The 27,655-nt window shown below is 40.6% G+C and overlaps 2 protein-coding genes across 6 annotated transcripts in view; one reads left to right on the top strand and one right to left on the bottom strand.

Annotated features, from left to right (window-relative positions):
- The window catches only part of rab3il1 (RAB3A interacting protein (rabin3)-like 1), a 16,112-nt gene extending 373 nt beyond the window's left edge, over positions 1-15,739 (top strand). Inside the window, exons 2-13 of one of the 5 annotated variants that reach the window (XM_033634303.2) lie at positions 93-423; positions 6,635-6,818; positions 6,951-7,046; positions 8,442-8,519; positions 8,777-9,013; positions 9,192-9,311; positions 12,284-12,412; positions 12,504-12,616; positions 12,850-12,873; positions 13,767-13,866; positions 13,961-14,027; positions 14,157-15,739. In XM_033634303.2, coding sequence (XP_033490194.1) covers positions 206-423; positions 6,635-6,818; positions 6,951-7,046; positions 8,442-8,519; positions 8,777-9,013; positions 9,192-9,311; positions 12,284-12,412; positions 12,504-12,616; positions 12,850-12,873; positions 13,767-13,866; positions 13,961-14,027; positions 14,157-14,242 — 1,452 coding nt within the window. In that variant the 5' untranslated portion in view covers positions 93-205 and the 3' untranslated portion in view covers positions 14,243-15,739. Of the gene's footprint in view, positions 1-92; positions 424-3,549; positions 3,894-6,634; positions 6,819-6,950; positions 7,047-8,441; positions 8,520-8,776; positions 9,014-9,191; positions 9,312-12,283; positions 12,413-12,503; positions 12,617-12,849; positions 12,874-13,766; positions 13,867-13,960; positions 14,028-14,156 lie in introns of those variants that run through there. The other 4 variants (XM_033634305.2, XM_033634304.2, XM_033634307.2 and 1 more) reach the window with 4 other exon arrangements.
- On the bottom strand, positions 14,414-27,655 carry epx (eosinophil peroxidase). Its single transcript, XM_033634284.2, has 17 exons — positions 27,505-27,655; positions 27,333-27,420; positions 25,679-25,769; positions 25,402-25,577; positions 24,631-24,763; positions 24,401-24,530; positions 24,109-24,315; positions 23,423-23,789; positions 23,191-23,351; positions 22,853-23,111; positions 22,609-22,779; positions 20,621-20,858; positions 20,338-20,549; positions 19,569-19,733; positions 18,643-18,726; positions 18,327-18,423; positions 14,414-16,538 (listed from the first exon to the last, which is right to left on the bottom strand). The coding sequence occupies exons 1-17, from the start codon at positions 27,520-27,522 to the stop codon at positions 16,481-16,483; spliced, it is 2,655 nt and encodes an 884-aa protein (XP_033490175.2). The 5' UTR covers positions 27,523-27,655; the 3' UTR covers positions 14,414-16,480.

Raw genomic sequence — 27,655 nt, 5'->3', positions numbered from 1 at the left:
GCTTCTCCACTGGCTACTGCAAAGCTTTGATTCCTTTTAATCAAATGTGATTTTAAATTGTAGTATGTAACTCTTTCTTTTCTGCCTTGTAGGTGCGTGACACCCACAGGCATCAGGGCCATTAAATAAAAGCATTTAACAAACTGAATGTAACAGTGCAGACGTCTAGTTCCTGTTGAGTCTCTGCACTGCCTGAGAGAGAGACATGGATGCTTTTGAGGGGATTCACAGCGTCCAGATTTCCTCCTCTCCACCATCTTCAGCATCAGCCAGCCCAGGATATGAAGTCCTCAAAGCAGGGAGATCTGGAATAGCAGTATATTCCTCTGCTGTGTTTTTTGGGAAGCCTGATGTCCTAGGACAGCCAGCTGCCAGACACAAGTGCAGCAGGGAACCTGAGGAGGAGGGCTGTGTTGTTGGACGGTGAGTGTCAGAAAAGATGAGCTAGATCAAAGGTGATTTTAAGGACGTTTCCCAAAGTGTAGTGTTGGATGATTTCACTCCATAAATGCTGTCACAATGGCAGTATTTAAAGGATACAAATGCTTCACTCTCTAGCATATTGGTGTCCCCATCACCTACAGAAGAGACAGTTAATGTTGCACAGTTATCAAACAACAAAACTCTTCTCATATCGGCTTTGATTAAACACAATGTCAGTCTCAATTTATACCCATCATGAAGTTTGAGCCCTTTAGGTGATGTGTGTGACCATCACTTTAAAGTAGCAGTCAGGCGGTCAAGTCAAACGATTACATATGCAAACTAGCAAACAGACGTCTATATTTAGTCACTAGTTTTAATACATGCTATAATCTGAGGCTTGTTTTGCATGTAAAGTCTTATTCTGCATCACAGCCAGCAGACAAATGTAGTGAGGAGAATCCATGCAGCACATTCACAGACAGCGCACACACTCAGTCTGGGGGCTGACTGCGGGGTCAGATTAGGACATGTTTTGATTTTATTTTTGCCTTTATTAGTGGGTGCAGTAGAGAGCTGACAGGAAATGAGGGAAGGGAGAGAAATGAAGGATGATATGAAACAATAGTCCCTCGCTGAAGTCAGAGAACTGAAGGGACGTTGAGTTTATGCAGTCAGTCTTAAACCCCTCAGTCACCAGCAAGTTGCAAACTTCCTTAGGTGTTTGAGGTGTATTTGTAGAGTGCGGGGGCAGCTGGATTACCATGGGAGGGGAATTTGCATTTGCATTTGTGTGTTAAGCAGAGAGCACGGTGAGGAAGGTGTACAGTTATTCCTGCCTGATGGCATATACAGTGTTACGGTCAGGGAGGTCTGTACACTTGCCATACCTCAGACAGTTTTGATTAGAGGTGGGACTATTCGAGATTTTGTAATCCGTGTTGACATGATATTACCTCACATCCAACACTTGTCCCTTTTTCCCATAGACAACAAAGACACTTGAAACAAGAGTACAGCCCAATTTCAAAAGGTCCAGTGTGGAGGATTTGGGGGGATATATTGGCAGAAATGGAATATATTATAATTTGCATGTTTTCATTTTTGTATAATCACTATAATCCTACAGTAGCCCAGAATGCACAAACTAGATAGGCCATTTGCATTTTCACATCGGCCACCGTAGTTAGCAGCCCCTAAGCAACAAACGTGTCAGAAAACTATGTTTTTTTTAAAACATAAAACTGCTTTATTCAGTGTTTTTACCAGTTTAAATCACCAGGTCTGTTTGTTTTGGAGAGGAAGAGACCTCTGTGGATAATTCAGCTCCTGGTAAAAACCTCCTGAACAAAGAACGCTGAAGGAATTCTAACCAGGAAAAGTTTCAGCTGGTTGCAATTTGTATGTGATCCTCACTGCTAGATGTCACACTGCTCTTACATACTGCTCCTTTAAATTAAAATTATTTTTTTAGTGTCTCATATATTTTGTGTTTTAAAGAATTCAACTAGGATATGTATCGTGCTGGACATTTTACAGCTGTAAAACAATTCTGTCATAGTTTGGTGGACAAAGAGTATAGAGTGTTTAGACATCTTATTTCATGGTAAATGGATAAATCTTTGCTTATATTTGATTATTGTTAAATTCACATCCACACAACATGCTTTATTTAGTTTTGATTATTTCATGCATGATAGGACTACAGCTTTTGATTTTGACATGCATTGTCATGGAATTAGCTTGAAAAGGTTACAAAAAAAGAGCAAATACATTTATGTGATGGCTAATACTCTGCAAGGCTGGGCTACCAGTTGTGCAAAAGTGTAAACTAAGATTAGGCTTCAATGTGTGTTATTTGGCTTGTGCTTCAATTGAAACTTTTATCAACTGACATGATAAGAGACTAAAGGTTGGTCCTGCTTTATTACTCTATCTAGTAGGGCTGCACAATGTTAAAAAAAAAATCAAATTGCAATTATTCTGACAGATATTTCGATTGCGGTATGAGTTGTGATACAGGAGGTAATTTTTGCATTTCATTTTTACTAAAAAAATATATAAATGATGATGATGTGATTTTTGCTGGGGACTGTACCAAAAAAGCATGTCCCAAAATGGCAGGTCCTACGATTTGGATATTGCACTCATGCACTCATATCACGTTGCGATTTCAATAACTGTTCGATTAATAGTGGAGCCCTACTATGAACATCCCTGTCTTGAGAATGTTACCTCTCTCAGTGACAGCTTACAGGCTACGACGCATTGTTGGGAACATGCTGGCTAATTAACATTAATTTTTGCTTGGCTCATTGTTAGCTGGTAACTAGCTTCTAGCGGTCTGGACCACCCTGCAGAAGGATGGATGGCGAGGTGTTCAAATGCCGTTCTCCAACAATGTTTTTATTGCAGTCTTTGTCACAAAACAACAAACATGGCCCTCTCATGAAGTCTAACAATAACCCAGAGCTTATCTAGACGCTTGATTCTGTTGACTTTCATCACAATTTGCTGCATGCGTCTTCACCATGACATCCTGAGAGAGGTGCTTCCCTCCACACACACACACACGCACACACACAGTGGAGCACACACCCTCACAGGTTACCCACAAGGCCACCACCCTTCAGGGGATAAAGAGTGAGCCCGTAACAGGAGTGTCCCCCTGTACGTTTTAAGGCCTTAATTATTTCAGTATTGTGTATATATATATTGCACACAATGACTATGTCTAATCAGATTATCATAGAGCAAAAAAGTAAAGAAAAACTGTACACATTGCACAGAGAGTAGGAGAGATGGAGGCTTCATTGGGGTCCAGCACCCCATTATTGCCCTGGGCCTCCCTGCAGGAAAATCAGGCCATGACACTCCACCTTGAAGTTCACTGAGCAATGTTTGAGCTTCAAATCCCAAGTTTTCTTTAGAGGTAACTGTTAAAGATCCACACATAGATAAACAGCTAACCATATGAGTTGTCAGTGTGACTGTAAATGATGTTAGCTTGAGTAAGGCGGTGTGCTCTGCTGGCTCCACACCGGGTTTGTCGGTCAGGGCGTTGGGAGTGGATGCGCTGTCATGTGACCGGTGAGGAGAAAGAGTCAGAAACGGAGCAGGGACACTCGTTTTTTTTGCCTGGAAATCACGACACGGGGATGAGAAGAAAAACAGTGAAGGATATGGCTGGAAAAGTGATATTAAAGTCGGCGTTACACTTTTAAATCGTTGTTTTGTCACCGTCAGACGGCTGCTGCTGCTGCTGCTGTTGTTGTGGGCTGTCTACGTCAGCGTCCGCATTCCTCCGCTGATTTAAAACGGCTGAGATTAGTTTAACTGAAACCAGCTAACGTTAGCTCGGATAGTCCCGTAAATGTTGATTTAACCACAACTGGAGGACACTGGAGGGGAGAAGCTGACCGACACATACACAGGGTGGGGGGTTTGCTGCTGTCCTGGACACTGACAGGGTAAGGGCGGATACTGAGGGGAAACCTCTCCGTATTAAAAAGTTGGAGATGTTAGCTAACAGCTAGCTAGCTAAAAGTACGGTTAATGTTTGTGGGTTACGTTAGCTTTGAGTTTTGAGCATGGACTCTGTGGGAAAATGACACAACATTTAATCTCCATTGACTTGGGACTGTAATGCTGTAGTAGAGGGTGTAAAGTTGTGGTCCGTGGTCCCTCGGAGGTCTGTTTGTTAACTCAGGTGTTTTCACTGACCAAAGGAAGCTGTACCTCAGTGAGACAATGATTCATCATTAGAGGTTATTTTAATGTTGTCAGACACAAAACTGAAATGGGAACCATTTTAACTAACTTAATGTTGAAATGTAACCAAAGAGTTGCTCTTAAGTACAACCTAATGTTTTAAACATATAAATTAAATGTTGAACAGATTATGCATCCTAATCCTTTATATAGTAAATAAGACATGAGTTTATTAGGTATAACTAGCTAAAAGTAATGCAAACTTGTAATTAACTTTTGCACATCCCAGATCAATATTTTGCATGTCCTGCACAGAACTGTACAGCTCTCTAATTTTTAAAGTTATATTGCACAGTGTTGTCATAGTATCTTTTTCATATTTCTCTAATCATTTTTCTTTTTCCCTATTTATGTTCTTAATGTTTGTGGTACTTTGCCTTTATCTATATGTCCTCTTTTTTTTTAGTAGAATTTATAGTAGTATTTAACACTAACAATACACAAACCGGGGCATAATAAATACAGGACAGAAGGAAAAGAAAAACAGAAAAAGATGACGTCAAAAACAAAAAATAAATAAATAAAAATAATAGTAATAATAATGATGATTAAAAAGCACAAGATAAATTCAGTTCAATTTAATTTTATTTATCAAAATTTGCCTCAGAGGGCTTTACAGCATACAACAACACTCTGTCCTTTGAACCCTCACAGCGGATAAGGAAAAACTCCCCAAAAACACACTGCCACATAGAGAAAAATCAGTACAATTGTGCACCAGTTTGTAATGTGTCCACATGAAGGTTCAGGCAGAGAGCTGGGATCCATGGAGTAAAGACCATGAGTGGTCAGGGAAAGTCCAACAGAAATGCAGTGTCCTGGTAGATCGAAGCACAGTGTGCAGTCCAATGCAAGGAAGTAGTCCTATGTGATTAGTCAGCTTGACTCCTCATCCTTTTGATGTGTTCAATAAAAGGCCCCCAAATTTTAGAACACGTGATGAGAGAGTTAGACAGAGTGTAGGGAGTTTCTTCAAGATGTAGATGTCATTTAACCATTTTGTAACGTAAGGAGGGGAGGCAGATTTACATTCTTGCAACATAACTCATTTTGCTATGACTATACCAAATGTTAGACTTTTCTTTATGTCCTCTTGATAACACAAAAGCTGCAACGATTTATCGGTTAATTGTCAACTATTAAATTAATTGCCAACTAATTTGATTAGCAATTAGTTTCAGTGGTAAAAAAATTTCCAGTCCAGCTACTTAAATGTGAATATCTTCTGGTTTCTTTGCTCCTCTACGACTATAAACGAAATATTTTTGGGTTGTGGACAAAACAAGACGTTTGAGAATATTGTTTTGGGTTTTGGGAAACACTGATTGACATTTTTTATTATATCCTGATGTTTTATAGACCAAACAACTAATCAGTTATCAACAGAATAATCGACTATGAGAATAACCGAGTACGATAACCATCTCAGAAAATATCCCGGTTTCAATCACAGTATTACAGAATTTATATTATTATCAGTCAGAATGACTCTTAAAGGCATGAAAATAGAAGGGTTACTTTTTGGTTTAACAAATGTTTTATTGCTATAATTGAATCTTGAAACTATTTTGTTAATGGAAGTATGTGTTAAAAATCTCGTCTTAGAAAATAACTTAAATAAAGGGGAGATCCAGTTGCTTTTTTTTCTTCAGTAACTTAGATAAGCAAATGTACACAGCATGACAACCGTCAACTTTTATATCACCGTATACCTTGAAACCAGTAAATCGCTGCAACCCTAGTTGAAGCCTTACCAAACACCATGGCTAAATCCTTGTAAGTGGAAAAACTAGTCGGTAATAAACCTTAATTCTGATTATAATACAGTCTCAACAGCCCTGCAACAAATCCTTTGAATCAATTATCTGGGTTGATGAATTGTCTATTACGATATTGCAGATATCAGATTTGTCATTGAAACATTACCTATAAAGGGGCTAGACAAAAACATTAGATACCCTTGAAAGTATAATACAAGACTGCAGCCTCTGCAAAACTGAATATAACCATAGTCGGTAGGATTTATTAGTTTTAGCCACGTATAGGCTAACAAATAAACAATGGAGTGTATTTTAGTATTGGATGTTTTATGATGATCATATCTATTTTACCCATATCACCCAGTCCTACATGAAAATGATGACAGTGGTTTTTATGCTCCTTACTTGCTGTTTCCAAAACTGAAATTAATCTATTGTAAGGGACAATGTACAGTATTTAATATAAAAACTGCAATTTAATGTTTTTGTGCTGAAGTTATCTTAAAAACTTATAAATGTCTGCAGTCAACAGGACAGGCAGATTGTGGGGTCATCCATCATTGTCCTTTGATCAACCCTATATCCTAAAGTGTTTTTATAACAACCCAGTTTAAGGAGCAGGCACAAAATCTTGTTGTTCCCTCACTAACAATACTGTTTATACTTCTGCTTGTGTGAAGGTTGGTAGATCTGGATCCAGAGCCAAAGTCCAGAGTGGAGGGAGGAGGCCAGGCTGGGCCCACGTCAGGCAGAGACCATGGCGACCTCTCCCGGCTTCGTAGCTCCTCGCTGGAGATCAGAGAGAAAGAAATCCGAGAGAAGGGCTCGGAGATCCTCAGGGAACAGCTGGATGCTGCAAAGAGGGTGTTGTAACCTACTTAATGCTAACACACACAGACACACAAAGCATTGTGTGACCTGGAAAAAAAAGAGTTGACAATGCAAATGTCCTTCCTTGTTGAATGTAATTGTGACCTCTTCTCCTACACATTTCAGGAACTGAAACTGAAGGACAAAGAGTGTGAGCGTCTGTCACAGGTCAGGAATCAGCTGGAGCAGGAGCTGGAGGAGCTCACTGCCAGTCTGTTTGAGGTACGCACTAATCTTTGCTCTCTGCTGATGGCACTGTCATTGACACTTTTGACCTTGATGATGAGCGAAGTGATGCATTATGAATCTTAAATTTCACAATTTACTTTGCAGAGAAAACATTTACTGCAAGTTTGACACTGTAATATTTCAGCTTTCCCACTGTAGGGAAACAACATACTTTAGGATGAGGGTTCACTAAACCCCTGTAGCTGGAATAGCTTTAATCTGCACGTATAAACATTTTACGATGATATCAGTGGATCAAATCAGATCAAATGACTGTGTGTGATGTGAAAGGAGTTGCTCAAGTGATGAACCCACAGAGAATTTATGCTCCTCTCAGCTCTACAGAGAGCTTTGGCCTCCTGTAGCTCATATTTTTGGTTTTCTGGCGCCAGAGTTGCAATTATTGTTTTTATTGCCACTTAATCGATCAGTAAAACATCAGAAAATAGTGAAAATATTCATCATGGCTTTTCAGATGTCTGTTGTCTAATGGTCAAAGGGCCCTGACACACTAAGCCAACGGCTGGCTGTTGGTCAATGTCAGGGCGTCGCTGAGTGTCTGTCACCCTGTCAAGAGGGTGTGAGATCATAACAAACTTGTTATATTAGGAAAGATGATAGTTTTAGCCCCCGCAGATGTAGTTCATAACTGTTTGTTTTATTGTTCGCTGGCCACAGTAAATGCAATTTGTTCTTTCAGCATCACGTTGTATTGTTAACGTGCTAAGTGGCTAACTAGCATTTTGAATCTGTCCTGTTGGTCTTCTGGTTTCCTTTTTTGACTGACGAATACAAACTACTGCTGCTAAGAGTTATTTCCTCTTACGCAGGTGCAGAACATATGTATTACTTTGCTGTTGGATCTAGTCTTTGTGGTGTGTTCATGTGCAACTTTCTGGCCTAGACTCAAGCGACATGAGGAGATGTGACAGTCTGCCTACGTTGCCACTAGTTCCTTGATGTCTGTTTAGTATGTCTGGGCTTTACAACCCAGATATCGTCAATTTACAATGAAATGATATTGAAAAAGCACCACATCCTTACTTCTGGAAATCTGGAACTAGTTAATGTTTGTTTTATTTGATTTGTTTGCACCTTACAAAATATCTATTACAACATATACATATATATATGTACTCAAAGACATTCACTCATATACAAGCACACTTTTACCAGCACATACTCAGATACATGATGTTAAAGTAAACACAGGCTTGTTCTATGTTGTTGTGACATTGTTGATGTTGTGTGTTAGCTTGTTTTGCTGCCCCAAGTGTCACAAATCACTTATTACTGCTTTAACCTTTTAACAGATTTACCGTACACCTCAAAACCATATTTAGACGGACAATAGACCTTTTGTTAATGTGTCAATCTTCATCACAACAGGAAGCTCACAAGATGGTGCATGAAGCTAACGTCAAACAAGCAGCAGCGGAGAAACAACTGAAGGAGGCTCAGGGAAAGGTGTGTGATGTTGTTTCTCTGTTTCTGTGCTGCAGTTAAATCATAAGGTGATGTTTCATGAGCTGAGTGATTCTCATGACCCTTTGTCCCTTTAAAATTCCTTCACAGCAGCTGAACTATTTTTGAACTGAGCTGATTTGTCTTTAAAATCGGTAGCTGCTATTCTAAGGTTTTATTGATGTCAGATTTTCCTTCCATCATGAGATTTTGTCTCTTTGCCAATTTTTTTCTCTACTTCTTCTGTGTCTGGCTCCCAGATTGATGTTCTGCAAGCAGAGGTGACGGCGCTCAAGACTCTGGTGTTGACATCTACACCTTCTTCACCAAACCGCCAGCTGCATCCACAGCTGCAGACTTCAGGAACCAGGGGAGCGTACAAACATGTTGGGGGTCATTCTCGCAATAAGAGCGCAAGCGGTGGCTTTCCATCCCCACCTGGAAAACCAGAACCCTCTTCAGTTTCCATTCAGCCTGCGGCCAAAGAAGACCGAGAGGTAACCTGACTGAAGTTTGTAGATTTTACTCTCTTCTCCTTTGTGCATTTCTCTGTTTCTTCCTTCCCGTTTTCAGTCACTTGTTTCTCAAGTTCTCTTTGCTTTGTCCTTTCTCTCAGTACTAACATCTCCTTGACTTGTTCTTCCTCTCTGTCTCTGGTGTTTCTTCCTCTCTCAGCCTGCTGTTCCTGCTCTCCTCTCTCTGATACTCTGCCTGGTTCCTGGCCAGTCTGTCAGTGCGACCTTTGACCGTTACTGGCAGGAGCGGGGGGAGGGGCTGGGCACTGACAGCAGACAGGTAACGGCATCCCTTCGATCGGGCCTCATAAGTCTTCCAGATTTAGCTGCTGGCAGATGGATCTGTTTTCTGTAATTGTTTTTATGCTTTTACAGGACAATGAACGCATTATTTCTGCCCCAGAGTACAAAGTGACAATAATACACCGTATCTCTTGGGTGAAAAGTATTGTCGGTCTGAGAGGATCAGTCTCTTGTTGGGCAGAAAGATATAAACTAAATGTGTTGCTTCTGTTTTCACTGTGGCTTTAAGACTTGATGTTAATTTTTGAACATATGGTTGAGAAGCCAGTGTCAAGCTTTTCAATGTTACTGGCTTCTGACTAGTTAGGGAAAAAGTTGGTTGTAACATTTGACTGTGAAAACATGATGGTGGCTCTCTAGTGGCAGTTGTGAGGATGCAACAGGGAAAGAAGCCACACTTTGAAGATTCAGGGAAGTGCAGGTAGAAAAGTAAATACATCACAACCTTACACCTTTCTCTCTCTCTGCCTCTGAGTACACCCCCACAAAGCCGGTGGCATGTCTGTAGACTCTCAGTCTTGTTCTTGCACTTGTGTCTTTTAAAGTCATGTTGTCTGCCTCTCTTCATTTGCATTGATTTTGTTTTAGCATGTGCATTGAGCGTTGAAGCCAGGGACATGTTGGACGATAATGTTTAAAAATCAGAAATACTGCATATTTACTTAAAGCCACAGTGTGTAGGAATTTCTCCCATCTAACGTTGAAATCATATATTGCATTCAAACAGATGCCGCACTCTAGCGCCTCACTGTTTCAAACACGTATTGCAACAACAGTAGCCGCTGTGTACCAAAAAGCTATGATAACACTGATGAAACCATGTCATCCGATACTACATGGAGTATTCATTCAGGCTCCTACACAGACACACGCGACGCGAGTTGACAAACCCCCTCCTCACCATGCTGGCTACAACGTAGGACTGTTGGGGCGGATGTAAATTGAAACAAACCAATCACGTCTTGTCCTTTGACAACTGACAAGTGGCTCAACCTCACGCACCTCATCCCTCTCCTCGCATTACTGCGCCGCTAACAGCTGTTAGTGGCCAGCGGCACTACTGCCGCATAACAAAGTCACATTCTTTGAGCATAATGCAGGATCATGTATTATGCAGCATCACAGGAGACGGAATCCTCGTCGCCAAGAAAGTGCAAAAGGGAATCAAAAAGGCAGCGTGACCGGCAGATTAAAAAAACAAGGGTCAGCACTGGGGTTGCCTTTCCCAGGTGGAGAGAGCTGCTGAAGGAGAAAGGTAATATAATCACAGGCCAGCGCTAACAGCGGATAACAGCTAACAGCGGCACAGTGATGCGAGGAGAGGGATGAGGCTGTTAGCGACTGGCCGCTAACAGCGGCTAACAGTGGCTAACTGCCAACAGCGGCGCTGGCCTGTGATTGCATTACCATTTTCCCTCAGCAGCTCTCTCTACCTAGGAAAGGCTACCCCGATATGGGCCTTCGTTTTTTTAATTCGCCGGTCACACTGCCTTTTCTATTCCCTTTTGTGCTTTCTTGGTGACAAGGATTCCATCTCCCATGATGGGACTTTGTTTCAAAATTTGCCAGGGTAGTAGCGAAGCGCCTCTTGCTCTTCTCCTTCGGCTCCTCAGTCACGCAGTGCTGGCCTGGCTCTCAACGAAAACGCAGAAGGCGGTGCTGTATGTCCATTGCTGGCGGGTGCATTCTCAAGATGGCGAAACGTAATGGAACCCCACAGACGACTTACCCGCACAATGTACAAACAAATCCGAAATTCTCCTTTTACGAGAATACGAGTCAGATTATTGGTGGAGGTAATAGTACACCAGTGATGACATATTTATGAATGCAGACATCAATTTTTGCCAATAAACAACTGAAAATGTTACACAATGTCCCTTTAAAATGACTAACATTTCAGCTGGTGTTTTAAGGATTATCGATCAGTACCAATGATTTTAATGAGAATTTAAAAAGGTGCTGGGATGTCTTGCTCTCTTGTTAGAAGACTTTTTAGCTGTCGAAGGTTGTTAAAATTCATCATTCTCAAGCTAAAAAGCAAACGTTTTTGTATTTTTTGCACTATATTTGTTGGATTAGTTAAAACAGGCTCAGACTACACGAGTTTTTGGCTGATTTACCCCTCCTGATAGTAAGAAATCTCGTTTGGGGCCTTGGTCAGTACTGATGTTTGGCCCAGATAATCTTGGAATGTGAGATGTTTACAGATCCAGTCTTAAACCTCTCAAACTGATTGGAGGCTCATCAGGGCCGCTCGTTAATTTCAAACATGTTTGATATTTAGGATTTAAAATCTGGATGATAAAGATTATGATTATGTCAGTCCAGAGCAGCCGACAGACTAAAAAAACACTGGAAAATATTCTAGCCCTAAGTCTAGTTAGCATAGCGCTGTTGACAGATAATATAAACTGACAAAAATTAAATCTCTCCTTCAGTTCTTGCTGAGGTCCAGACAACCTGTGTTGACCATGTCACCCCAACTATTTTCTCATGCCCTTGTTAAGCCTTCTGCTTTTGTTTTTCTTACTGCAAAGCATGATTACGATTAACACAGGTTGTCTCATCACGTCACTCTCTGCTTTTTTTCCATTTGCTTCTCAGTGAGATCATGTGAGGTGGTGCATTCATGCTTCCTCTGAACGATAATCGTAATAATATCCTGTAGTAGTGTGTGTATGTTTGAGATCAGAGAGAAGCACATGTGTGAAGTTACTCCTTATTTTCGTGATGCAGCCCGATTTCAAACTCAGTTAGGATTTTAAATCTTGTGTAGTCTGAGCTCAGCTTTAGCCAGTTCTTCTGTCTCTATTTTGAAAATGTGATTTTTATCTTGTCATTTTTAAGCCAGTGTAATTTAACTGGGTTATTTAGGATGGGGGACTGTAGCTGCTTGTGGTTGATGCATCATGTTTGTCGTGTGTGTGATGATTTTTCTCTTTGCAGATGGACTCTGTTCTGTACGCAGAGTTTTTGATGTGGAAGGAGAATCCAAGTGTAGAGCGCTCCTCTGCCTTCCTGAGTCGCATCTACAGAGAAGACATCGGACCCTGCCTCTCCTTCACAAGATCGGAGGTCAGAATCTCACTTCACATAAACACAACTGTGTTTTCTGTATTTGAATATTTAAAGTGACCTTAACATTACTGATTACTGTTGTCCACAGCTGTCGCAGCTGGTGCAGAGTGCAGTGGAAAACAACTCTTTGACTATTGAGCCTGTGGCCATGTCAGCGTTACCGATGGTTAAAGCTTCAGCTATTGAGTGTGGCGGCCCGAAGTGAGTTATCACGTCTACACATTAACTATCATCCTGTCCTCTCTTTCACCATTCACTGCTAAACAATAGCTTAGTCAGCACTGAAACTCCACTCTTCTTTGGTTTGAATTCCCCCCTGATGATTAGTGGGTGTAGCTGAAGGTTTTTCATTGTCTCACCACGTATCTGAGAAGGGTTTAATCAGCGGGCACATTTCTAATCACTGTCTGATTTAAAAATCTTTTTTTTCCCAGTGGCTTTAGGGCAGCAATAGAGACGTAAGTCCTCTCGGGAACAATCACCTGTTCAGCTTTTCACTAACTCAAAATACTATGGCATGAAATGAAGTCTGCCTATACAGACGTCTGAAAACAAATCTGATGTTCTGCATGTGTTTGGATTTATATTAATGAACCTTTTCCTCTTCCAGTGACTAACTTTCTCTGATTGTGCACTACTGTTTTTTTTTTGTGCCGTTTCTTTACTAAAATGTATTTGTACCTGGAATGTGATCTCACTCTATAAAGGAACAGTGTGCAGGACTTAGAGGCATCTATCAGTGAGGGTTGCAGATTGCAACCAGCTCAAACTTCTCCCAGTTAGAATTCCTTCATTGTTTATCGTTGAGGAGGTTTTTACTGGGAGCCAAGTTATCTGCAGAGGTTTCTTCCCTTTCCAAAACAAACAAACCAGGTGATTTAAGCCGGTAAAAACATTCATTAAAGCAGTTTTACGAAACAAATCAGTGTTTTTGTGGTGCCCTCTTTGTGGAGGAGATTCTAACTACGGTGGCCGGCGCAAAAAATTGGATGGCCCTAACTAGAGCCAGTGTCGATTTGTTCATTTTGGGCTACTGTAGAAACATGGCAGTGCAACATGGTGATCTCTGTGGACAAGGACCTGCTCCCTATGTCGATGTAAACGACTAATTTCTTTGGTAATGAAAACATGATTCTTCTTTTCAGGTGATTATACACTCAAGGAAACTTACTGTATTACATTTCCGCCAATATATCCCCCTAAATCCTACACACTGACCCTTTAAGTCTTAAATTTCGTTGTGAGTAACGCCTGATGGGATGTTATTTGTGTTTCCTGTGATAAACCAGTGACCTTGTGTATCCACGTCTTGTAGCTGTAACTGTCTGACAGCTGATCTTTCTATTTGTAGAAAATGTGCGTTAAGTGGCATGTCTCGCCTCTGCCGACATCGCATCAAACTCGGCGACAAGGGGAGCTACTATTACATCTCTCCTTCCAGCCGAGCACGGGTAACTATGACTGAATCTCTGCCTTAATTAGACACACTTCTGTTACTCCTGAAGTGTTGCTTCATGTGACCTTGTCCTTATTTCACCTTTCTAGATTACAGCTGTTTGCAATTTTTTTACTTACATCCGCTACATTCAGCAGGGCCTGGTGAGACACGATGGTAAGTTAAGTCTTATGTATTATATTATTTGCTTAGTATGAGTCTGTTTGCCTCTTCTGCTTCTTGCTTTGCCAAGTTTTTTCCCAGGCAGCTGACATGTTTTATCTTTTGTTGTTGTCTTTCTTCCAGCGGAGCAGATGTTCTGGGAGGTGATGCGTCTCCGCAGAGAGATGACTGTGGCCAAGTTAGGTTTCTACCTCACTGACCAGGGCTAGAGGACCGGACAGTCCACTGAAACACCCGGCAGGACGGCACGATCTCCGCACCTTGATTATTTAAGGTCAGGGTTAAACTGTGGTAACAAACAGATCCTCGATCTGTTTTTGTAGCAGAGGACGTACAGCAGTAGCGCTGCAGCAGAGGTCGATCAACAAGGGAAGCAGAAAATGTTCCACTTTTATGCAATAAGACAAAACATTCAACCAGCACAGCTAGAAAGAAGTCAAAATAACACAGATTTAAAGATAGTGTTGTTCCCACAGATATGTAACATATATATTTTTCCGTTATACTGCAGGCCTTCAGTAATTCTCTCCACTGGTGAGGAGAAGTGTTTGTTTCCGTTTCTGAACCTCCCCGGTGGAGAACACACAACTTCTAACATTAATACAAATAGACTCTACGTGTCACGTTTCAGGTGTTAGTCTGTTGAAGATGAGCACAATGCATGAAAGCAGTGTAGAGAGTTTAGTTGGTCTCTTACCTCGAGTATTACATACTTATATAAATTATGTAATGTTATAGTTCTACTGTGAGAGTGACAATATTCATTATTTTGACATAATGCTCACTTGCCATGTGTAACCTTGAAATTTATGAAGAAAACTGTTTTTCTGAAATGACACTGTGGTGAATGAAGAATCCAAAAAAGTGAATAGTCTTTATAAATTGAATCAAACAGGGACTGTGTTTAACACCAACAAACTATATAAAAACATCTGTTAACAAACTCTCACACAATCTGTGCAGTATAGTCCAAGCCTCATTCCTCCAGTTGTATGCTCAGTACTTCCGAAGCTAGGGCTGTCCCCGACTAAGAATTTTGTTGTCTTCACAAATTCAAGATAACACGTGGCGAGTAATTGATATACAACTGGTCAGTTTGCAGGTAAATTATTCTTTGTTACTTTCAGTTTTTGGTTCAAACATCACAGACTTTTTGTCTCAGCATGGCCTTAATTTTGTTGATGCACTCTTGCACTTCCTGTTCTAGATGCCTTGTATAAACACACAAATGAAACAGCTGCAGCCTGTTGCAAAAGCTTCATGTAAGCCTGACCTCTACTTCATATCAGAAATATTGTTAATGACTTAGTTATGACACTTCCATGCTCAAAATAGTGACAGTTTTACAGTATAGTCAGAAGACGAACAAGCTTTAACCCAAGTGATTACAATATGCACAACTGTAGTTTTGCACGTCTGCAGTGAAGAGTATGTACGTACAGTTAAAGCCATAAATGACTTTGCATGAATGCAGTACATAGCCATATTATACAATGTATATTGGTTGTACCTCATAATATAGATTTATTATTATGAATGGACAATTTTTACAGAGAACAGTCTGTTGAAGGTAAAAATGAAGACTATTGTGTCAGAAAGTGCAATAACTGCTTCCTAGCCTTCTGTAGGCCTTTGAGGTTCCTACCCTCAGTGTACTGATCATTAAAACACTCCATTAAAGACAAGGCATTGTAGCCTCACTGCACCACCTTTGTACTGTGTGTGATTTATAGGCTTTGTCTGAACACAACCTGATAGCAGGTAAGTGGATCAGCCGGTTTGACTTTGATGTCGTCTTTTTGTGTTCTTTTGTGAAGATTAGACTGAAGTTTGGGGACAATGACTCATCACTTTTATTTATTTTAACACAACCAGATGACACACAGACCTATTTCTCTCAGGGCACAACGCTGATTTGGCTTTAGATTAAGGTCGTTGCCAGGAGCTGCCTGTTTACCCTCTCTGGGACACAGTTACCCAACAGGTTTGTGAGCAGGAATCAGGCACTGGGATACTGAGACGATATCCCGCTCAGAGGGGTTTTATGGTATGAAAATCTGTTTTTGGAACAGACATTCCAGTAAGATTTGAGTTTCCGGATTTAAAGGACTTTTGTTAGCTTGTTGTTCAGTGTTCATGGCCTCATCATACAGATTACTACTTTAATAAACAGTTTGACTTCTAGTGAATGACTGAGACTAGTCAGTGACACAGTGTGTAGTCAGAGGACAAAACAAGATCATATGAGCAGGTCCAGTCATGTTTTATAGGTACAAACTCTGTTGTTACAACAGGAATACTATTAATGTAATGGTGTTATGACTATTATCAATTAACAAAACAAAATATTCTACTATTATAGGCAAAAATTCCACACATAAATACATTTGCAACCTAAAATAATTATACATACTGTCGAGAAACACAAGAACATTCAAAGTCTTTTTTTAACTTTTTGCCTGGCAACATCCAGCATTGACCAACTCTTCTTTCTTGGGAAAATATCTGCAAAAGAGACATTTAGTTATTCACATGCCACTTTAAAACTACTGTTATGTTTTATAATGTTTCAGGGGCAAATGAACAATTTCTAGAACATTTATTTCAATTTACTTAATATGTGACTTAAGCAGTGGTAGATAATGACATCAGGCTCCTTAAAGCTACAGCTGGTAACTTTTCCAAAAAAATAACTTTGTCCTTTCTACTGCCTTTAATGACATTCAATAGAATCAGATTGCGGTACGGTCAGCAACAACCAATCAGAGCCGAGGAGTCTCAAATGCAGCTGTCAATCATGTCAATCACTGCTCATGAACTGCGATCAAACTAGGCTGCACTGATCAAATATGAACTAAAATTCTGTTACTACACTGCCTATTTCTCACCTCAAATGTTTTCAGAAACATATTTTAGTGACTATAGCTGTAAAATGGTAGTGTAGTATGCCAAAAGATGTCATAGTATGTCAAAAAAATGTCATATATAGTATGTCAAAAAAATGTCATACATAGTAAGCCAAAAAAAAGTCACAGTATAGTATGTAAAAAATAGTCATAATATAGTATGCCAAAAAAAGTCACAGTATAGTATGTAAAAAATAGTCATAATATAGTATGCCAAAAAAAATCACAGTATAGTATGTAAAAAAATAGTCATAGTATAGTATGCCTAAAAAAGTCACAGTATAGTATGTCAAAAATAGTCATAGTATAGTATGCCTAAAAAAGTCACAGTATAGTATGTCAAAAATAGTCATAGTATAGTATGCCAAAAAAAGTCACAGTATAGTATGTCAAAAATAGTCATAATATAGTATGCCAAAAAAATCACAGTATAGTATGTAAAAAATAGTCATAGTATAGTATGCCTAAAAAAGTCACAGTATAGTATGTCAAAAATAGTCATAGTATAGTATGCCAAAAAAAAAATGTCATAGTATAGTATACCAAAAAATGTCACAGGACAGTATGCCAAAAAAAAGTCATAGGAAAGTATGCCAAAAAAATGTCATAGTATAGTATGCCAAAAAATGTCATAGTACGCCAAAAAAATGTCATAGGAAAGTATGCAAAAAAAATGTCATAGTACGCCAAAAAAAGTCATAGTATAGTATGCCAAAAAAAATCACAGTATAGTATGCCAAAAAAAAGTCATAGTATAGTATGCCAAAAAAGACATTGTATAGTATGCAAAAAAATGTCATAGGAGAGTATGCCCAAAAAAGTGTCATAGGAAAGTATGCCTAAAAAAAGTCATAGTATAGTATGCCAAAAAAAAATGTCATAGTATATTATGCCCAAAAAAGTGTCATAGTATAGTATGCCCCAAAAAAAAGTCATAGGAAAGTATGCCCAAAAATGTCATAGTATAGTATGCCAAAAAAATGTCATAGTATAGTATGCCCAAAAAAAAAGTCATAGGAAAGTATGTCAAACAAATGTCATAGTATAGTATGCCAAAAAGTGTCATAGTATAGTATGCCCAAAAAAGTGTCATAGTATAGAATGTCAAACAAATGTCATAGGAAAGTATGCCAAAAAAATGTCATAGTATAGTATGCCAAAAAATGTCACAGGACAGTATGCCAAAAAAAAGTCATAGGAAAGTATGCCAAAAAAGTCATTGTATAGTATGTCCAAAAAAAAAATAAATGTCACAGTACAGTATGCAAAAAATAATTTATTTAAGACTGGATCTGAGCCACCTACAGTCCTGTAGTATTTGTATAAAATATGTAAATCTGGACCCATATTGTGTTTATAAAATAGATTTCGACCTTCAGTTACCTACCTTCGATAACAGAACATGATCATGAGCAGCGCAGCCACACCACCAATCACTACTATCACTGCAGTGACTATGGAGACGACGGACAGCGAGTGGGGTTCTGGATAAATACACACAAACACAAAGGAACATTCAGATTCAGAAATGAGAGATGATTTTATGTTGTTCATAATTAAATGTCTCAGCAATGTAAGAACAGATTCATCTCAATTTTAAAACAAAAGTCACAAACTCACAGTGAAAGCATTTGGCACTAAATACAAATAAAATGTGCCTGAAAGAATGGTACACCATGAATCATCAAATGATCTGAACCAACCTGAGCAAATAAAGGAACCTGGTATGTTGAGACACTCCAGGTTTTGTGGACAGAGAGAAGTTTGTTCCTCACATTCATTGATATCTGCAACAATCAGGCAAAAACACTACTATCAGTGACACATGCTTTTTTATCTTATGGCAGGTTATTCACAATTATTCTTTTTTCACTGAAATGACGTCATGATATAAAGATATCTTAGTATCATGATAGACAGGTGTTTTCGAAACAAACTTATTTACAAGCTGAAAAAAGGTAACATTTTGGGAACAGTTGACAAATATAGGCTAGTTGAGACTGAAGCTTCACTTGATGACTACTGTTTCCATAGTCAAGAATGAACTTTATATCTCAAGTTTCAAGCTAGAGTGGACAAGAATTCATTAATATGCTAATTGTAATTTGAACATTTACAGTTCCATGACATGTTTTGGTTATTACAGTTTCAAAGATCTAGAAATAACTAATGAGTTTTGGTTCACATCTGAATCTAAACATCATTACAAGATTTTGTTAAAGGGTAGGTTTGATATTTTCCACCCTGGACTGTATTTTTCCACGTTTTTGTGTCTAAATGACGAATGGGAACAACAATTTTTGAAACTGGTCCAGTATTGAATGAGAGCACTGTAGCCGGCAGCCTCCAAATTGCTGTAGCCAAACTCACCAGACTCCATTTACATAAACAGTAATTTTAGTGTGTGTGTGTAGAGCCACATATTTTCACATCTAACTGCGTGAATTAAGGGTTAAACAAAAAGGTCTGTCTCAAAAATTCTCTTTGGTCACTTGGACTCAAGAAAAATACCAGACTTACCCTTTGAATGTGATTTGTAAACATAAACAATGTTGTGATGCACTGGTGTTTAGACATATATTTTTATCTGTTCCAGCCACGTCACCAGTCCCTATTTCAGGCTTTGTACCTTGACATGTGGGGGGTGTGGGGCTCCACTGCTGGCTGTTTGGATCACAGCTGACAGACGAAGATCCCAGCAGCTTGAAGCCAGAGTGACACTGATACAGAATCACAGAGTCACAGAGCAGGGAGTAGCCAGACTGAATCCTGGGTATTGCACCACAGCTGGGATCTGGAAGAGAGGGTGGGCAGGTCCAAACAAAACACATGAGATATCACATTCAGTGCGTTTACATGACATTTATCATGTCAGTCCGTCTAAAACTGGACTTTCAAAATGCATGTAAACATGTTAGTCTGACTGAAATCGTACTAAATTGAACTTCTCAAAGTCAGGCTAGATAATGACATTGGGAGTCGAATTACTTCTACATGTATACAGTCAATTGGACCCAAACTGGCAGAGGCGCTTGGCGCATGCTTTACAGTGTCCACCCCAGGATTTGAGCCAGAAGTTGAAAGCATGAAATGCAAAACAGGAAGAGGGCGGTAACAACAAGGCGAAATCCACATCCAAACCAGTGTTGACTGTTTGGTCTGTGTGATGGAATAGGTCAACTGGAAAAAGGTCCAATACTAACAAGCTGAGAGGGGGCATACTTCCACCTGTTGTAGCAGAGTTGGACATACTTCAGTCAATGAATCAGTTACCCTCCTGTGCTTGTATACTGGGACAAGGACAGTAGTCCAATTAAATGGCCTAGTTGAGCTATAACCGTAGCTTGACTTCACTGTGCATGTAAACGTACTGACTGTTTTCTTTTCCACTTCCTCACCTGTGTCTGGTTCTTTCCACGGGCGGAGGTCGAGGTGAGAGATGAGTGGGTGCGAACAGGCCAGCATGTCGTCTGGCCTCTGTGTGTGTGTGAACGGGTCAGCGGGGACATGAGTGATGCGGCTGTTGTCACAAATGATGCGGGACAGAGAGACAGTGCGGAGGTTTCTCCTCTGGGTGCTGGTGAACACTCCTTCCCTCTCCCACCAAAACCTTCAGGGACGAAAAACATTTAGATTTCTTCTTCTTGTCTCATAATCTAACACCAGAGGATTTAGTCTCACCTGTCCCCGTCTCTCAGTGCTCTGAACTGTCTCGCCAGCAGGCAGGACAGCAGCGGTCCGACTCGGCCTCCAGGCAGGGCGGGCTCAGCGATTGCTCCTACCCACACATCGATGTTGTGTGGCGTCCCGTACAAGAGCTGGAACTTGTGAGCCAGAGTGAAGTTGCTCAGGATTTCAGCCAGTTCGGATGTAGTGTTGGGAACAGAGAGGCTGCAGGACCTTCTCCACGAGCCGTATCCTGATGGGACAGGAAGTGAGGAGAGAGCGTTAAATACGGGGTCGTTAACCTTTGGAGCAACGACTAGACATTCTTCTTCAGCATATACGTATATTTAAAAACTATTTCTATTGTTGACTGCTATCAACTTTTGTCTCAACCGACAAGTCATGTTTACTCAAAAAACTACTAGCAGACTCCTGGGCCTCTGGAGTGCCAGTTACGTAACACACATTCCTACATCTGGAGCTGGTAAATTAACGCACTTTTTTCACAACAGACATTTAAAAACACCAATGTAACAAACACCCTGAACGACAGCTGCATTTGTTTGATGTTCAAGTTCCAGCGGCCTGGTGTTGTGCATGTTGACTTACTATGTCTCATTTATACTAATTAAACAGAACAGAGCATTCATGCTCGCAATTATTTTTTAATACCATCATGACAGATCAGAACTTAATGATTTAAGATATTATTTAAAATATAACAAAGCTTGTTTTGTCTTAATAATGGGTTGATTTAAGTTGACTCTCAAGAAAATAAATGACCGATTTCTTAAATAATTTATCATGGAAAACATCTTTTGTTTTCCTGTGACTTGGAATAATTATAATGCGTTCAAGTGAGTTAATTCTGCAATCTTCAGAAAACAAAAGTCATGGATAATCTCCTGTGCAGGTTGGTTTACAAGAGAAGCTTGAGGAAATTTTATACATTATAAGATACTTCCTTGATATTTTTTTTACACCTGACCAGCTTCATAAAATGGGTTCACTAGAAAATAATCCATGCTGGAGATGTAAAAGGCCAGCAGGCACCTTCATCCATGTAATGTTGGCCAGTCTTCTAGTTCTACCTTTCTGGAGAGAGATAATCAAAACAATAGAGTGGCTAGGTGTGCCTGTCCCTGAATCAGTATTGTTTTTGTTTTTATTGTGTGAAGCACTTTGTGTTGCATTCTTTTTGTATGAAAAGTACTATATAAATAAAGTTTGATTGATTTTGCTTTGGCTGTGTCATCTGGACCTTTTTGTTTATATGTTTGTTTCCAGGCTTGATGTGTAGAATAGGTCAGGACTGGTGCTGTGCTGATTGACTTTTGAATCATTAATGTTATGAATACTGCAGAGATGTGTTTTTGTTTAGTCTGCGCTGTTTGTGTTGATGTTATTAAAATAGAAAAACATCAATGAAAAACTTAAATGACACCAAAAAAAGAAAACAAAAGTTGTTTTAAATTATCTCATTATCTCACGAAATCAGCCATTGGACTTGTAATCTTGAGATAACAGCATTAAAAAATAATTGCAAGTACAGTCATTCTCAGCATCTGTTTACAGTAATTGTAAACAGAATGCACTAAATGAATTTATAAGTATGCCTGCAGTTAGCCCAAATATATACTTACCACACCATTTAGAGAAAATCTAACTGCCAATCAAAACTTTCCAAAGTAAAAGTGAAATGAGTCTTAAAAGATTAAAGGCTATCATGTTTCCCTACATTTTTCTGTTGCTCTCTTACCTACCCCACCTTATTTTAAAATTTTGTAGCTGTGAGAAGCTCCTTTATATCCTGTGTGCACTGCATGGTGGGACAATGCATCAAAAGCACACTCTGAAATAAAGAATTTCTGTTAAGTGCCTCAATTTAGTGCTAGTCTTATTTAAAGGTAATCTGAACAGCAGTACTTCAGAGTTAACACACAGGTAGATGATGCATTGGTCTGTTTAAAACACAATTTGTGATACAATAAGAAAGCTGTTACCAGGCAGGCCGTGATCGCGACCCCTCTGCAGATTAAGGGCCCCGAGGTCCAGAGGCATCCCACCCTGAGCCTGGAACAGCCTCTCTGTCAGCTCCTCCACCATCATCTGACCTGGAGTCTGCAGCTTGGCTGGAGACAGCAGCAGACCGCGCAGCACAGGGTCGATGCCTCCTGACAGGACAAAAAAAAGATTATTACATTTCATGTAATTTGAGCTGAATGTATGACAGCACTGTAGTCTTACCTTCCTGCACGACCCTCCAAGAGGCAAACAGTGAATGATGCAGAGGCAGCGGGGGATGCTGGGCGTTCGTGGTGTATCCTGGCCCCAGCCTGGTCACCACTGGCTGCACGGTAACGTGGGCAAAACGAAAAGCAGCAGCTGCAAAAACGTTAGCAATGCTGGGATCCACCTCGGGATCATAACCCTCATAGGGAGGCATCAGACGAGACATGGTGGTCTCACCAAGGACCCGCGGCAGATAGTGGTCCCATGTTAGGATCTGGAAGGACAAAAGATGCAGGTCAGAGTGCTAGGGATGCTCAGGATAGGGGTGAACGGATGGAAGTGGCTTGATATACCTGATGAATGGCTCCCATGATCTTGCGGGCCTCCTGATAGAGTGTATCAGGGCTCCAGTGAGAGTTGAGCAGGTGCAGCTCTTTGACCAGCCGGTTGTGCTCTCTCAGAAAGAGCGTGTGCAGCGCAATCATTCCCAGATGCTCATTCGCTCTGGAATCACCTGAGAAACATAAATCATAAACAACAGCTCCACTGAATCCTGCAGACAGCTCACTATGTTTACTCACTCACCAGCCTGAAAGCAGGATGTGGTGTTGTCCTGGCGCATGGATCTGTGCGATGCCCCTGAGGTGGTGGAGTTTCGGGGGCCGCAGGGGTCAAGGTGAGCCTGCAGGCGTGGCAGGAAGGGCATAAAGGCCAGCTCCTGGTCTGAGTGCTGGGAGTTGAGGGCCATTGATCCCAGCTGGGAGGAGTGGTTTCTCAGAGCTGAGGCCAGACTGGCGGAGCTGCCGTACACCATGCTGGCATCTACGAAGGAGGTGATGGCGTTGAGCTGCTCTCGGTGGTGATGAGATGGGACTCCAGCAACACAGCTGGGAGCGGAGCGAAAGAAAGGCATACAAGTCTGGACGCCATTGCGAGGATCTGACAGAGGGATCTAAAGATAGAGGTTAAACATTGACATGACATTGAAGAGGAAATGGTGGAGAGAGGGGAGCATTACATGCAAAAAAGCTCAAACTGGCGACGTGTGTGTATGAGGTTATATTTTTAAACTGTTTATAGTCGATGATGAGGGGGAAAAAACAGGTATAGATATCTTGTTGTATTAGTTATTCATTATGTAATTTACAACATTGTAAGTGAGACTAAACATGAACTATCTTTCTCTAGAACTGCACACTGAACCTTTAAAGATGTGTGATCATCAAGCCAAAAACCAAGTATCCTGAGAAGCAGCTGATAGTGACGTGCACCTGTATGGGGAAGCAGGGCGTGTCCCGGCTGCAGGTGCGTGTACAGTCAGCTCCTGTCCTGAAGGCGGCTGTACTGGGGCTCTGAGGTGTCAGCACCACGTCGTGGTCTATCCACTGACCCCACTCCACCATCAGGTGGGACAGGGTGGAGTCCAGAGAGATGTTGTCATTGTGAGTGAACAGCACTTCCTGGGACACCAGCCGCACCTGGACAACAAACAAAGTCAGGAGTGCTGGAGTGACAGCTGATGACGGGACAGAGGACGACTGAGCGCTTCTGTGGGACTCTTACTGGAGGCAGAGAGGCGTTATGGTAGGTGTGCTCTGGGTCCCAGCCTCTGGGCATCCCCCACACATCCTCGTACTCTGCAGGCAGCCAGCGGGAGTACGGGATGTTTGCAGCCCCCCATCTGGGATTCTGTCTGAACAAGACAGGAACACAACAGACACACAGCGATCAGAAATCTATTCCAGACAGCTCTGCTCTGTAACTATGTGTTTATTTTTTTTGTAAGCACTAACCTGTTGTTGCACTCTCCTGTGATGGATCTGTAGCGCTCAGACAGACAGTCAGTGTCACAGCTGGGTCTCTGCAGCTCAGCGGAGCAGCCAGTCACCTGCAGCAGATTCTCCATGTCTCCTTCACTCAGCAGCTCTTTGGGAACACACAGTAAACACAACACCCAAGTCATACAAATAACAACTTCATTATTTAGAGATGTATAAAGAGCTGACTTTAACTTGTTTAGAGTGGTTGATCAGATCATTTGACATGCATTATGTGAATTAATAAAACATCTATTACCATCAACAGAACATTTATTTCTGTCTGCCATGTTTCTGTGTATATGACATCAACTCATGTACCAACATTTTTGCTGACTTTCTGAGTCATTCCAACTTGAGGGAGCGCTCATGTGAATTATCCCAGGTTGGAACTAATTTTACTCCTTACTCTGACACCACATGAATGCAAGGAAGCATACACTGGGGTGACAGAGGAACAAATTAGAAGAACTAACATCTAGTTAAAGAGATTACTTTTGCATGGCTCTTCTGGCTGAATACTGAGGGAAAAGTGACTCCATGATGTACATAGGATCACTTCTTGTTTTCCTCGGTGGACCTGGGAACATGTTTGGTGCATTTTATGAGGATAAATTCTGGGACAAAACCATATTGACAGCCAATGTGAGGAGTGCCTGGTGGGTATGATCAGTACTAGTTGTAGTACTAGTTGTCATACAGGTGCATTAACATCTCTGAGTGTTGTGTCAGGCTGCTGTTCAGTACCCTGAGGGTCGGGCTGCACCATAGTGTGAGTGTAGACCATCTCTCTGATCAGCTCCACAGTGTTGTCCAACAGTTCTGCAGCCCGGATCTGAGTCCTGGTTCTGGCTTCAGTCTGTTTAAACTGAGCCAGAAGGTCACTGGGTCTCAGAGCGCCTTCAGACAGAGACTTCTTCACCCTGGAAACATTAATAGTTTTGTTTTTAGTGCTAACACACAATGCTGTAAAGGGGTAAAATGATTAATTCCTTGTAGTGGGTCTGAAATATTTCATTTGTACCTTTCACTTGTGCGGGCGTAAGCAGCGTCAGTCAGCTCAATCGCCCGCTGAAGAGCCTCCTTCACAAATACTGATCCTGGATACACAGTTCCTGACATAACAGCAAAGGACAACAGACACAGTTAGAGCTCCTCAGTACCTGGCAGTGGTGGATGATGTATTCTGGTCCTTTACTCAAGTAAAAGTACTGATACTACATGGTAAAATACTCTGTGACAATTAAAAATCCTGCATTGAAAGTACTACTTAAGTTAAAGTGTTAAAGTACAATCAGCAGACCGTGCTCCAGATCAAGCTTGGTCTCAAAACCACTTTTTTATGGTCTTAGTCTTGTTTCGGAATCGGACACATTCTTAATCGGCCTTGTCGCGGTCTCGGACAAAGAGGACTCAGGATTTTATATCAAGACTGGTAAAAAGTGCCTGTGCAAATAAATGGAGTGTTAAAGATGGCTGAGTTGACTTTAGCATACACATAAAATTCACCTCTGCAATGTCTTTTGGTTATATTGTCAAGATACACACTGATACATAACACGTGTATATACAGTATATGGCAATAAACTAGGTGAGTGAGGAGGAATCTTATTTTTGTTTGTTTTTTTACCGAAATGTGGATCCTTCAGATCAATTTGAGGAGTGCCTAGTTTGAATGTACTACATTTTATTGTCATGCAGTGTGGGATTCACACTGGTCTTGACTTGATCGCGATACACTCTGGTCTTGGTCATGACTCTTAGTCTTAGTTAAGGTTGTCTTGACTACAACACTGACTTAAAAAATATTAAAAGTTCAAGTATTCAATGCAGAAAAATATGCCTTGTTATTGTTATACTACTATATATGACATCATAACATTATCATTACTTGAGCCAGTTTGATGTCTCTATTAAGTAGCTGTCTGTTAGTCACTCACGCTACAGTAGGAAACAGCACTTCAAAATAAACGCTCTGTGCCAGGAATTCACTGTATTTCAAAATAAAGTGTTTTTAACAAACTTGAAATGTTTGCGAGTCACTTGGAGTCCATCTAGAGTGGACCTGCAACTCACTAGTTGGGAACCACTGCTCTAGTATGTTCTGACTGTGGTGATCATTCACTGGACTAGGGGTGGTACCCTAATACAGACCCCCATTAGCATTAGATTTTTGGATAATTTTTCATTTCTGTTCATTTTGGGGGGTTTTCTGAATCAAAAAAGTAGTTGTGTTTTTTTCCTACAGGAAGATCCACCACTGGATGGAACCATTAATGTTTTTGATTAAAAATGACTAACCATGTAAATAGCTGTCAATTCATTTTTTGATTCAATGACTGATTCAATAATCAACTAATCATTTCAGCTTAAGTGATATAAAGAGTTGGGTAGTTTAACTTACAAGAAAACATATTCTGTAAACTCTTTATATGTTTAGTCTTAAAGTCTTAGTTTTTGAAAGAACTAAAGCTATCGGTCAAATGTAGCAGAGTTTAAAGTTCAATATTTCCCTCTGAAATGGAGCGGAGTGCCAAGTGCCAAAGTGGCATGAAAAGGAAGAACTCAAGTTAAGTACCTCAAATGTGTACATGAATACAGTACATGAGTAAATGTGCTTGGTCTCCTTTCACCATTGGTATCTGGTCTCATCAGTAATAATCAACCAGAAATCCTACCTGAGGTGTTGTCAAATACTCTGTTCAGTGAAGCGTGCTCAGGGAAGGAGAGCAGCACAAGAGCCAGTCTAAGCAGAGAGACGGACACCTGAAACCAGAACACATCTCACTGAATATCCCAAGAAATGTGCTACTTTATTTTTAATTAAGAAAGTAAAAAAACAGAGCTCACCATGAGTGCTGCATCCATCTAGATTGTTAGAACTGTTCAGTCCGTGCAGAATGGAGTCACTTCAGTTTCAGAAAACTAATATCGCACATAGTGACTTACTACTACGCTGACCGTGACTCATCTTGAGAGCCAACCTGTGCGTGTGTGTGTG

Source organism: Epinephelus lanceolatus, chromosome 5 (assembly GCF_041903045.1).
Source record: "Epinephelus lanceolatus isolate andai-2023 chromosome 5, ASM4190304v1, whole genome shotgun sequence".
Classification (NCBI taxonomy): Eukaryota; Metazoa; Chordata; class Actinopteri; order Perciformes; family Serranidae; genus Epinephelus; species Epinephelus lanceolatus.
The sequence above is the reverse complement of the archived record's forward strand: the minus strand, read 5'-3'. Positions and strand labels throughout refer to the sequence as shown.